Raw genomic sequence first — 12,513 nt, 5'->3', positions numbered from 1 at the left:
GTGTCTGACTTAGGCTCAGGTCATGACTTCTATGCTGACAGCTCAGAGCCTGGAGCCTACTTCAGATTCTATGTCTCCTTCTCTCTCTGCCCCTTCCCCACTTGTCCCCTTCCTCTCTCTCAAAAGTAAGTAAAGAAAGAAATAAAAATATTCTTTAAAAAATTAATAAATCATGTATGGAATTAACATCAGAAAGACAAAGGCACTATATGATTAGAACCTAGAATGTGCCATAAGAAAATCTAGGAGCTCTACATGTACCCCAATGTTCATATCAGCACTCTCCACAATAGCTAAAACATGGAAAGAGCCTAAGTGTCCATCAATGGATGAATGGATCAAGAAGATGTGGTTTATCTATACCATGGAATACTACATGGCAATGAGAAACAATGAAATCTGGCCATGTGTAGCAACATGGATGGACCTTGAGGATGTTATGCTGAGCGAAATAAATCAGGCAGAGAAGGACAAATATCATGTTTGCACGTATAGGAGGATTAGGAGGAACTTAACTGAGGAACAAAGGGGAGAAGAAGGGGGTAATTGTTGGTTAAAGGGAGTGAGGCAAACCATGAGAGACTCTTGAATGCTGACAAAAACTGAGGACTGATGGATGTGGGGGGGGAGGGGGGTGGGCATGGAGGAGGACACTTGTGGGGATGAGCACTGGGTGTTATGTGGAAACTAATTTGACAATAAACTATTTGTAAAAAAAAAAAAAGAGAGAGAAAATCTAAGTGCTCTAAATATCTGAGGTTTGATTTAGCTGTTCCAATCAATGAAATGTTCCTACTTTTCATCGTGTAGACAACACATCATGCAAAAAAAAGATCATGCATTCATGCAACACATGAAGTACCTCCAAGTGCATGGTGTAACTTTTTAGGGTAACATTGCTTGACACATCAGATATATCAGCCACTGAATCAAACTGAGAACAAATGGGGAGGCATTAGTCAGTGTTTAGAACAAACAAAATTACAATAAAACAAATCCTTTGTGTTTGTCCAACAATAATATAATCATACAATCGTTTTGAGATGCATCTCAGGCTTTGTGTGTGTGTGTGTGTGTGTGTGTGTGTGTGTGTGTGTATTTCTGCAATTAAAATTGCATGGTGAGTGGAACGTAATGGCTTAGTATTTAAAGTGAGTTCTACTGGCATGATTTGTTTAGTGTTGTAGAGCTGAGAGGATCTTTAGGCAAGTAAGTAAATTATAAGTCTAACTTGCACTTAAACTTTGCTACACTTTATGCTGCGTGATCTTGAAAATGTTAACGAATTGTAAAAGCCTCTCTCATTCCCTGGTGTCTCTGCCCCAGTTTCCTCTGTGAATTCAGATTGGAGCCTAAAATCCTTTGCCAGTTTATGTCTGGTGTCAAAGGGTTTCTTACCTATTCAGAGGACAGGAGTGCCTGGGATAGAAGCTCATCGTGTGTGTGTGTGTGTGTGTGTGTGTGTGTGTGTGTGTGTGTGTGCGCGCGCGCGCGCATGTGGGCATGTGTTGCAGGGGTAGCTCTCATTGACCTCCCAAGTGTAAAAGTCAATCTGAGGCCCTGAGCAGTTGACTCCAGCGTGATCCTGTTCAGAATCTTACCCATTTATTCTGGGATCCATGCATCACAATAACAGATCTTTATTTTGTTCTAATAATGCAAAGTAGCCTCTCTTTAGTTTGGTTCCCCGTCACTGATAATCTTCTATGTCCCCAACTTTGTGACAACAGCTTATGTTCAAAAATGTTTTCTAAAAGCAACAGTAGGAGGCCGGCAAGGCCATGTTATTCCCTGGGTGGGATTCACTTAGGATTCAGTGGGTTCTGGGAACACTGCCCAGGGCCCCGGGGACTCTCCAGATCCCCCCTGCTAACCTTCTGGGACCAGTGACTAATACCCTCAAAGCTGAAGATGAGCCAGTGTGGGGGCCCAGAGCCTCGGGCAGCCAGCCAGACCCCCCACCCCTTCCCTTCCTCCCATCCCATTTGGCCACCCAGCAAAAGCTAACCAATTTGGAGCCACCCTGCTTTCCCTTGATGGTAAGGGGTACATGGGAGTAAGGTGTTTCAACTCTTTTGTCTGCCTGTCCCAGTTGACGTCTGTCTGGCCTCAGAAGCAGCTTGGGTTTGGTTTGGCAGGAACTGTAAGGGCTAATCAGCAGCCTTTACCTGTTTTTTGTTTTGTTTTGTTCTGTTTTGTTTCTTATTGTGGTAAGGACACTGACATGAGATCTACTCTCTTAACAGACTGAGTGACAGCACAGCACTGTTACCAGGCACAATGTTATACAGCAGATCTCCAGACCTTCTTCGTCTTGCATGATTGACATTTTATGCCTGTTGATTAGCAGCTCACCATTTCCCCTTCCCCTAGCCTGGCAGCCACTCTATCTTGCTTCCATGAATTTGATGATTTTAGATACCTCATCTAAGAGGAATCATGCAATCCCCCAACCTGTTTTTATCGGTTATAAGACTATACCTACTGCTTATGGGAATTGTATTATATTATTACATTTTAAACTCAGTTATGACTATTCTCCGACTTTATCGTGCACCAGCTTCCTGAGTGCTAGTTGGAATGGCAGAGTCTTTGGTTTCTTCCACAGGAGATTCAGGTCCTGCTCCTATGTGATGCTGATACTGATAGTTCCTGGGCCTCACTTTGACAGAACAAAGCTTGCCGAGACTCATGACAACCATGAACAGTGGTACCATCCAAAGTAGCTTCCATTTGGAATGATGTGATTGCTTCCTGACCCCTCAGTTAGCCAACTGGGCAAAACTGGATTCCTCCTCAGCAAGGATTATGAGGCAGTGACACCTGCCTGTAGGGTTTGAGTCAAGAGACAGGAGATTGGATCACTGAAATGAGTTACAGATGCTAGTGGTATTTGGGTAGCTTTTCCCGGAAGGACACTTCATGTTACGGAGTAGATGTCCCCAGCAGAGCTCTGGAATTTTCCTTCCATGTTCTCCATGCACTCTATATACCCCAGGGTTGACTCAGCTGATGTCCCCAAGCCAGATATGTCTCAGGCCTTGTTGGCCCTTCCATGCACTTCTGAATTCCAGACATGGGGGATGTCTTCTGTCTAAGAACGTGGCTTCCAAGGGGCACCTCAGTGGCTCAGTCAGTTAAGCATCTGACTTTGTCTCAGGTTATGATCTCATGGCTCGTGAGTCTGACCCCCATGTTGGGGCTGACAGTTCAGAGCCTGGAGCCTGCTTCGGATTCTGTGTCTCCCTCTCCCTCTCTCTGCCCCTGCCCCGCTTGCAGTCTGCCTCTTTTTCTCTCTCAAAAATAAATAAACATTAAAAAATAAAAAAAAGAAGAACACAGCTTCCTCAGAGAGAGAAAGTTACTACTCTTCAACAAGGAAAAACTTCACAGTATCTGCTCTTCAGTGAGAGTCTTTTGATGAGTATACATTGAACACAAGCAAATGACTGATGGTTTGAATTGGCCACTCCACGTTCATTCATTTCACAAACATTTGATGCCAGGCACTGTTCTGGGTGTCAAAGTGCAGCAGTAAGTGGCCCACGAAACCCCCCTCCCCTTGGGGAGCCTACATTCTATTTGATGAGTCAGACAAGCATATCTGCCGTGATGTCATGCAGTGATGGTGCTCTGGAAAAGCTAGAGAATTCTATTTCACACAGAAGAGGTGGTGACATCTCTGCAGGGACCTGAGTGAAGTGAGTGTGTGAGCCATTCAAAAGGAGAGCAGGGGCTTGATGTGCTCAGGGAGGAAGGAGGCTGGAAGGCCAAGAGCAAGGAGAGGGGATGACGTGTAGCTGGTGAGAGCTGAGGCCTGAACTATGGGAGGCATCATCTCCACTTCTCCACCACCAAGTCCCTGTCCCCTGGCTGTTCCTGGCTCCACACACAAACCATGGGCCTCAGAGGGATGACTGCCCCTCTGTGCCCCCCATTTTCACCACTTGGGCATCATGTTACATCTTTGTCAGTGCCTTAACCACTGTTTATTGTTGTGTCCTGGACAGATGAAGAGATGTGGATGGGACACAATGCTATTGGGTTGACTCTTCTCTAATTTTTGAAGTGTTAGAACTCAACAAGTTTGACTAGGCTTCTGTGCTTAATTTGGTGCTGCTGTGATACTGTGATTTATAATAAATATATATTTGACCTTCAGCCCAATATCTGGCACAAGACTACTGAAACCCTTGGAATTTCTTAAGAGATGAGAGCCACAAAGGTGTCTTTTGTTATGCTAATGAGGCGATTTTCTGGAGGAACTACCTAAAGATGGGGGCTGGTTATCAGCAGCCCCAATCCATGATTAGAGTGTGAAAATTTCAGTCCCCCCTCAACCTCCCCTCATCCCCCACCTCTAAGGAGGGTAGAGAGACTGGAGGTTGAGTCAGTAGCCAATGACCAGTAATTTAGTTAATCAAGGCTAAGTGATAAAGCCTCAATTACATCCCGCCCTATGCATCTCTTCCATCTGACTGTTTCTGAGTTTTCTTCTTTTATAATAAACTGAGTTTCCAGTAAGCAAAATGTTTCTCTGAGTTCTGTGAGTCATTCTAGCAAATTAACTGAATCCAAGGAGAGGTCACTAGAAACCCCAATCTGTAGGGGCACCTGGGTGGCTCAGTCGGTTAAGCATCCTACTTTGGCTCAGGTCATGATCTCACAGTTCATGGGTTCGAGCCCACATCGGGCTCTGTGCTGACAGCTCAGAGCCTGGAGCCTGTTTCAGATTCTGTGTGTGTCTCTCTCTGACCCTCCCCTGCTCTCTCTCTCTCTCTCCTTCATTCCCTCTCTCTCTCTCTCTCTCTCTCTCTCTCAGAAATAAATAAAACATTAAGAAAAAAAAGAAAGAAACTCCAATCTGTAGCTGGTCTGTCAGAAGCCTGAGTAACAACCTGGACTTGGGATCCAGTGTCTGCAGTTGTGGGGAGGGGACCATCCTGTGGAACTGAACCTTAACTCATGAAATCTGATGCCATCTCTCTGTAGAGAGTATCAGAACTGAGTTGAATTGTAGGGCACCCACCACGTGTCAGAGAGTTGCTTGCTGTGAAAAAACTCCCCCCACACTGGAACTGCTAATCAGAGTTTTAGCTGTACAGAGTGGCTACTAGTCCATATAGAACTTTTGTGCCAACTGGCAAAAAGGTGACATCTCAGGCAGATGCAGCCCTCTGGGCACATGGCTTGGAAAAAAGACTGGTGCCTGGTGGGAATTAGAATTTTCAGCCTTTCCTCTTCCAAGTAGACATGGCCTCACACCACAGAGGGCACCTTCGCAGTCACCATTTCCCCTTCAATGAGTGCTCTGGGCCACGATCTCCCTGCACCGCCGTATATGTGACCTCACCACCTAGACCTTTGCGTGACCTCCTATCTTGGGACTGGGTGGTCACCAGCTATGAGGAGCCACCCATCCTCAGTGGCCTGGAGTGTCACAGCCAGGGGACAAACTGACCACCACTTGCACTTTACTCTCTCCCTAGACCTCTTATTTATTGCTAATCCCTCCAAGTTGCACAATTATATAATCTGTAAGTTCCTCTAGTGATTTCAACATACAGCTCTTCTCCACCATCCTCTGATGGACGGTGTTAGAGCAGAAAAATTCATCCCTGGTTACACCTTAGAATCACTTTTGGAGTTAAAACAAGAGAATACCAATCCCCAGGCCCACCCAAAAGTGATGAAATCAGAGTTTCTGGGATAAGACACAGGCAATGGCATTTTTAAAAGCTTCCCAGGTGTCTTCATCCACTTGGGCTGCTTGACTAGAATCTCATAGACTGGGTGGCTTCTAAACAACAGAAATTATTTCTCAAGTTCTGGAGGCTGGGAAGTCCAAGGTCAAGATGCTAGTAAATTGAATGTCTGTCAGGTGCCTGTTTTCTGGTTCACAGCTGGGGGTCTTGTCTTCTTGCTGTGTCCTCACATGGAGGAAGGGACAAGAAAGCTCTGGGGGCCTCTTTTATAAGGTCACTATTAGCCTCCCGTGGTTCCCATATTTTGTCAAACATTACTGTCATCTAGTCCCTTGTTATTATGACTCTGGAGACATTTCCTTCTACAGAAGTGCAAGCGTTCCAGTGCGGGAGAGGGAATGGGGGCCCGCCTTCAGAGACATACCACATGCGTTTCCCCCGGTGGATAGACACTCAGTGGAGACATTCTCTTCTGAAGAGGTACTAGGGGAGGTCTCTCTCTGATATATGGTTCTTTGCGGATTTTTCTTTGTAGTATCAGAGACAGAAAAATGGCCAACAAGATCAAGCCCAGCATTGCTATTAACACGATGAACCATAGCTGGCTGTAGAACTCTGTGTTCTTCCTCCCCGATCCGCTCTTTTCTCCAGGAGGTGACAGAACCAGGCCTGCAAAACCCAGGGCAGGAAAGGGAGGTGTTATTTCAGAAGGCAAGTTTGTGACCCCTCGCCCTGTTGTTTGGTAGTAAATTGGAAAGGAGTTTAGAGCAGTTTGTCTCATGGTGCTTGTTTGTACTCGTGTTCCGGCCACCGAAACGGTGCCGGGCGCCTTCAAGGGGAGCTTACAGCCCCCAGGAGACCTCGCTGCCGGGCCTCAGGATGGAAATCACCACTGCCTTTGCAAGCTTCCTGGGAAAGATGAGGAGGAGGAGGGGACTTTTAAAGGCGGTAACCAAGTAACCTTGAGGAATGCTTGTTTCACTGTCCTGTGTCTTGAGTGGAGTTTTTTCTTGGGTGATAGATGCTGGGGAGGGCCAGGCTGACCAGCATTGCTGCAGAGACCCTCTGGGACACACGGTCTGTGCTGAGGAGATCCGGGGTCCCCTCCCTTCATGCAACTGCCTTGATCCCGAGAAGTTCTGTGCAAACCGGATTTGAGACATTAGATCCTATTTTCTATTGTGATGTAAACAGCCTGTGCTTCCCAACATGTTGTCTTTATATTTCTGGTACCCTGGCCTCTCTGTGACGTGGCCAAAGTTCTGCAAATCATCACTCAAGTGCTTCCTATGGAAAGAAATCCTTTGCAATAGGACCACTCATGCTTGACTTCTATGTACGTGGTGACAGGTCATGCATGCAATTCTCTGCACACGAGGCTAATCACAGTGGCTCATGTTTACGGAGAATTCATCTGCCCTGTGCCTTATAGGGGTGAGGGATGGGGAATCCCACCACTATCAAGACTTAGGGTGTGGGGGGAGCTGGGAAGAGCTGGGGCGGACAAGAGAAAGGCTTATGGGGGATGCCACAGGGCTGCATGCAGCAGTGAGATCAAGCCGACTGAGCAGCACCAGGTGATCTCCAGAGGTCATCTCCAGAGGGCTGAACACTCCTGGCAGAAAGGAGGAGGATTTAGGACAAAAGCTGGGAAGAAGCGTATTTTGTTTTGCAGAATGAACAGTTCTGCAGGAACAGCCCAGGAACAAACAGCCCAGGAAACAGCCAACTAGATGTTTCGCCTGAGAGCCTCTCGCTATGTGCTGACAGCCCCTTACATGAGCCACTCTGAGCAGGACTGGATGAGGACCTAGGCAAGAAGCCCCGAGTCTTCTCGAAGTTCTTTAGCTCATTATAACCCTAAGTTCTCATCCTATGGGTGGAGTTTTCTGCCAGTTTTTGAACACACGATATTTGCCCTAGCATGTTGCTGTGGTAAGCATGTACAGATGAAACAAAAATGTTTCTGTGAGCTCCCTTCCCCCCACCTTAATATACTCAATAAAAGCTTCCTATACTAACCCCATGGAGAGACAGAGTGATCTCCCTGTCTCCTTACTTGTAACAAAAAATTAAAAAAGAAAATTCTTCTATTTCAACCTTTCCTCTGGTTGTGTTCAGTTTGATGCAGCCCAAGCAGCGAAACCTTGAGTTGGGCCCCAGGCCGGCCCAGGAGTCTGGGCACCCATGCAGTGGGCGTGCAGGCTGGTGTGCGGCTGGGAGCCAGGGAGCAGCTCTTCCAAAGCACAGGCTCGCGGCCAAGAGGAAGATGTGCAAACAGACACGTTTGCTAGTGTCTCTTCACTCCTTGGACAAACTCCCCCTTCCCACAACCTCAAGGACTGGGTGGGCTTGTGGGACACTTCAAACTCACATTTTCAGTGGAAGGGAAGGGGAGGGCTTCAGAATTGCAGTAGGAGAGTTTAAGAGAGGGAGAGAAGGTGACTAAGACTACATTTCAAACTCTGTAAGAGGAACAATCCTACTTTGCTAACCCTAACTCGACTTCTCATAGTTCTGTGGTGAATGTCACTCTGCCTTTCTGGGCCTCTGCTTCTCCATCTCTAAAATGAAGGGTTGGAGTCAAAGCTCTGCCAAATTCCAGCAGACAGGAATCCCTCTAATTAGGAATTATTTGAATAAAGAAAACAAAACAAGAAAAAAACCTCAATAAAACAAAAAAGAACCTTGGTTATCAATGGAAGAGTTGAATTTCCTCTGTGTGGCACAGGGCTGTAACTCCAGATACTGATCTGATGGGCCCAGTGGACCCCTTGCTTGGGGGGACACAAGGGAATGTAGGGCAGCCTGCCTAAGGGAAGCCTCAAAAAGAAAACAGCCCTCAGATCAGGAGGAGGGAAATGAGGATTGTGAGACTTTCAGGCTTTAAGGCTGCCTCAGGCAAGGGAACAGGAACATTTTAAAAGTTACATCATAAAATTAAAACTGACTATGGAAATTAGATGGACAATATATCTTGGAATTTTCCATATCTTCTCATGTCCTCAGTGTCCCTTCTCTCATCAATGGAAACCTCACTTTGTATTCAGGAACGGAATACAGGTTTCCCCTCTTTTGTGGAGAGCTTACGATCAGGTAAAATCAGGACAATGAGGAAGGGAATGCCAGTGGACTTCAAGAAAAACCCCAACCCAGAACTACTGTCAGAGGACATTCCTCCCGTGGGAAGATACTTCCCACTGATCTAGGAGACCAGCCTGGCTGGATTTGGAGGTGGACCAATCTCGGTTATATGGCTTCTACTCAAGTTGTGATCCTAGTCCTTTCTACCAGATTCATTGGACGGGGCTTGTTTATTTTTATTTATTTAAAATTTTTCAAACCTGAATGCAGTTGACACACAATGTTATGGGCAGGGCTTGTTCAAAGAGCGGAGTCCAGGGCCCTGTTGCTTTTGAGTCTCTGCTGTGGGCCTGGGAAACTATATAATAAACAAGTGCGCTGAGATGACTTGTGTGCACACTTAAATTTGAGAACCACTGCTAAGGAAAAAGGATGGGGTCAGGAGTCAACAGAAAAACCACGTTAAAATTTTCATCTTAGCCAGGATCTTGCGGGGCTTTCATGGGTGAGTTCTTGGTGTCCCTTAGGCCTCCACTGGTCCACTCCATTTGTGGACACACCGGAGTTGCTAAAAGAATACCAAATGAAGCCTGCTCCATCCACGGCTGCTGTGAGATGAAATGAGATGGACTGTGTGGAAGGGACTGTTAGGTGTTGTAAAAAATTTTACATGGTGTCCAGACATGTGAAGTCTGGAAATAGAGAATCGTATTTTTTTTTTCTTTTTTAGTGCTTGAAATTATCCTTGATAACAATATATATGTTTACTTGAGTTTCAGAATTTTTGGACATTTGTATTTTAGGAAAACCTAACTATGCATGCATACCAATTTAATATAACATTAGTTACTGGAATTTAAAATAGGGTATCGGTCCCAATTCTGTTCAAATGGAAAAGATCTGGCATTTCTCTAACTCGCCCTTTGAAATTATAAAGTATTATATATGTTATATTCAAAGGTTTTGGGTAGAACTCAATTTAAAAGATGCTCCATGAAAATGGCAATTTCATCTTTTCAGGTAAATTACTTGGTAATGGCAATCAATCACCATCTTTTAAAGAGAATGCAAGAGAAAAATCTCCAAAATTCACCATTTTAGGCTCTGAATCTACAGAATTATCACTATGATTAACACAAATTGGCATTAGACTATTTTCTCTCTTCCTCTGATCTCTTTTCTCTGATTTCCTTTATAAATCACTTTTTAAAAAAAATAATCAAAGTTGTATAGCTCTTTATTGAGAGGATTTGTGGCAAGGAGAGAATTTAGTCATACCTCTGTGTCTACAATTCAATGACTTGGTATATTTAAAAATTTTTTTAAACTATTTATTTGTAAGAGAGACAGACAGAGTGTGAGTCCGGCAAGGGCAGAGAGGGAGATACAGAATCCAAAGCAGGCTCCCGCCTCCAAGCTGTCAGCACAGAGCTGAATGCAGGGCTTAAACTCACAAACCGTGAGATCGTGACCTGAGCCGAAGTTAGACGCTCAACTGACTAAGCCACTCAGGTGCCCCTGACATGGTATTGTAAGAGTACTGTATACCCAGAGCAGCTGGGTGGCTCAGTCGGTTGGGCATCTGAGTTTCGCGCAGGTCATGCATGATCTCACAGTTCATGAGTTCAAGCCCCATATCAAGCTCTGAGCTGACAGTGTGGGGCCTCCTTGAGACTCTCTCTCCCTCTCTCTCTACCCCTTCGCACACTCTCTCTCTCAAAAATAAGTAAAAATTTGAAGAAAAAATTTAAAAAAGAATACTATATACCCTAACTTATTACTTAATGTAATTTCCATGAGAACTTAAAAAAAACTGTCTTGTAACAGTTCCTTCCATACAGTCTATGAACACATTAGCACAAAGGTGTATAAACAAACATATGTTTCTCTCTTTCCCAAAATGAATGAGTTTTATATTAAATATAATGCGTTAAATGTTTACCAAATCCGGTGGAGGTATCATATTGGACCAAAGGTGACTTAACACTTCCTTCATCTGTAGTGCAGATGACCTGGAAAGAGAAAGCTAGAGAAAAGGTACAAGACTTAGTCATTCAACACCTAGACATAGTGGGCAGACTTTTAGAAGAGCAATATATCATAGCATGGGAAAGTCTGAGAACAGGTTTCCAGCACAAGTTGTGAGGTTTTATCTTATATACACACTTATTTCTAATTTTCAAATTACCAAGAAAAATAGCTATAATTAGTGTAATAATAGTATATATTTACAAGTAACAGAACTGAAGAAGAAGTTTAGAGTTTATATCGCAAAAAAAAAAAAAAAAAAAGAATGATCAGAAGAGTAAAGAATATAACACAGTGTATCTTATTCTGCATATGGTCTAAACCTATTCCGGTAAAACTCAAAGGTGCACTTCACACTATGTGATCCAAAGTTTCTTTCTAAGCAGAAGAGCCTCAAAAGGATCTTGGAAATCGAATGGTCTAAATACTTCTCTCAGTAGCCAGCATCCTGAGGGAATCAGCTCTTATAGAGCCACCCAGGTGGTTGGGTAGAGGCTCGCCCAGAAGTAGAACCCAGATCTCCCAAGTATGGGAGATCATCCGCTCATCACAACGGCTGCCTAGGTGACTGAGAAATGTGACCAGGAGAATGTGTAGCTGGATTATAAAAATGTTTTGGATAAGCTTCAGGTGACAAATGCAATCCTAGATCTCATTATGTATCTGTACCTTTTAACCAACAAAAATAATATTTTCAAGGACATTTAAAAAACCAAAAAGCCCATTAATGAATTCATTGCAGAAATCCAGAGTGATTTAAATGGCTTCACATCTATTTGTCCTGTGGTCATGTTGATCATGAGAAAATACTTAGTACCTTGAAAGCCTTTTCTCATTTCAGTTTAAAAACCAAACAAGAGAAGAGCATGTAATTAAACAGGCAGAAAGAGTTTGGTTTTCGAAGGAAAAGGGTTGTTGTTGAGAAATGGATACTAAGGATGGTTGAGGAAAGCCCTCACTCATGGTCTAAGAGTTGGAGATGGTCATTGCCTGATCAGTCTCTATTTGTAGGCTGAGGATGTATCACGAAAAATCTCGAAGTCCCTGAAATTGTATTATTTCAGGAAACCCAGTGACTACCTGTGGGTGCTATTTGTCTTGTGGACACAGCCTGCCCTGTAGTCTTGTTTTTCATGGGGACACTCACATCACATAAAGACAGTGCTTGCCTTCCGACTGCATCATAATGGGAACACATAGCAGACAACGGGAAGGGAAATTTTATTTACTCAGAGCTGCAACATGTCCACAAGAAGTGGCCACTTCCACCCAGACATTTTAATGAGGAGCACTTGCTGGTCACCTTTCAGACCGAATATCTCATAAAGCTGGGACACAGAGTTCCCGACACTATGAAATAGGAGTCGGAAACTAACTTTTGTCCGCCGTCCTTGGTATGTAGAGGGTGGTGTCAAAGCCACTGTATACACGCTGGCCTCCATCGGTCACCACGAACTCCTTCAGTGGGCCATTCAGAAGGAAGGAGCCACTCCAGTCTATATGCACCAGAGACAAATTGCTGTCCACCAAAAATGGGGCTCTGTATTGGGGCACTGTTGGAAGAAAGTTGTACATTTTAAAAATGGTAACTTCAGAGGTTGGCCCCTGGGTGGCTCAGTTGGTTAAGCGTCTGACTCTTGGCTTCAGCTCAGGTCATGATCTCATGGTTCATGAGTTCAAGAAAGCCCTGCATTGG

The 12,513-nt window shown here is 44.5% G+C and overlaps 1 protein-coding gene across 1 annotated transcript in view; it reads right to left on the bottom strand.

Annotated features, from left to right (window-relative positions):
* The window catches only part of LOC120225274 (usherin-like), a 54,526-nt gene that overhangs the window by 4,830 nt on the left and 37,183 nt on the right, over window positions 1-12,513 (bottom strand). The window contains exons 6-9 of the mRNA XM_039223522.1: window positions 12,194-12,370; window positions 10,732-10,815; window positions 6,130-6,374; window positions 863-934 (exon numbers count right to left, since the gene is read on the bottom strand). Coding sequence (XP_039079453.1) covers window positions 863-934; window positions 6,130-6,374; window positions 10,732-10,815; window positions 12,194-12,370 — 578 coding nt within the window. The remainder of the gene's footprint in view (window positions 1-862; window positions 935-6,129; window positions 6,375-10,731; window positions 10,816-12,193; window positions 12,371-12,513) is intronic.

This window comes from Hyaena hyaena, unplaced genomic scaffold, assembly GCF_003009895.1.
Source record: "Hyaena hyaena isolate Hyena2069 unplaced genomic scaffold, ASM300989v1 scaffold_1361, whole genome shotgun sequence".
NCBI classification, from domain to species: domain Eukaryota; kingdom Metazoa; phylum Chordata; class Mammalia; order Carnivora; family Hyaenidae; genus Hyaena; species Hyaena hyaena.
The sequence above is the reverse complement of the archived record's forward strand: the minus strand, read 5'-3'. Positions and strand labels throughout refer to the sequence as shown.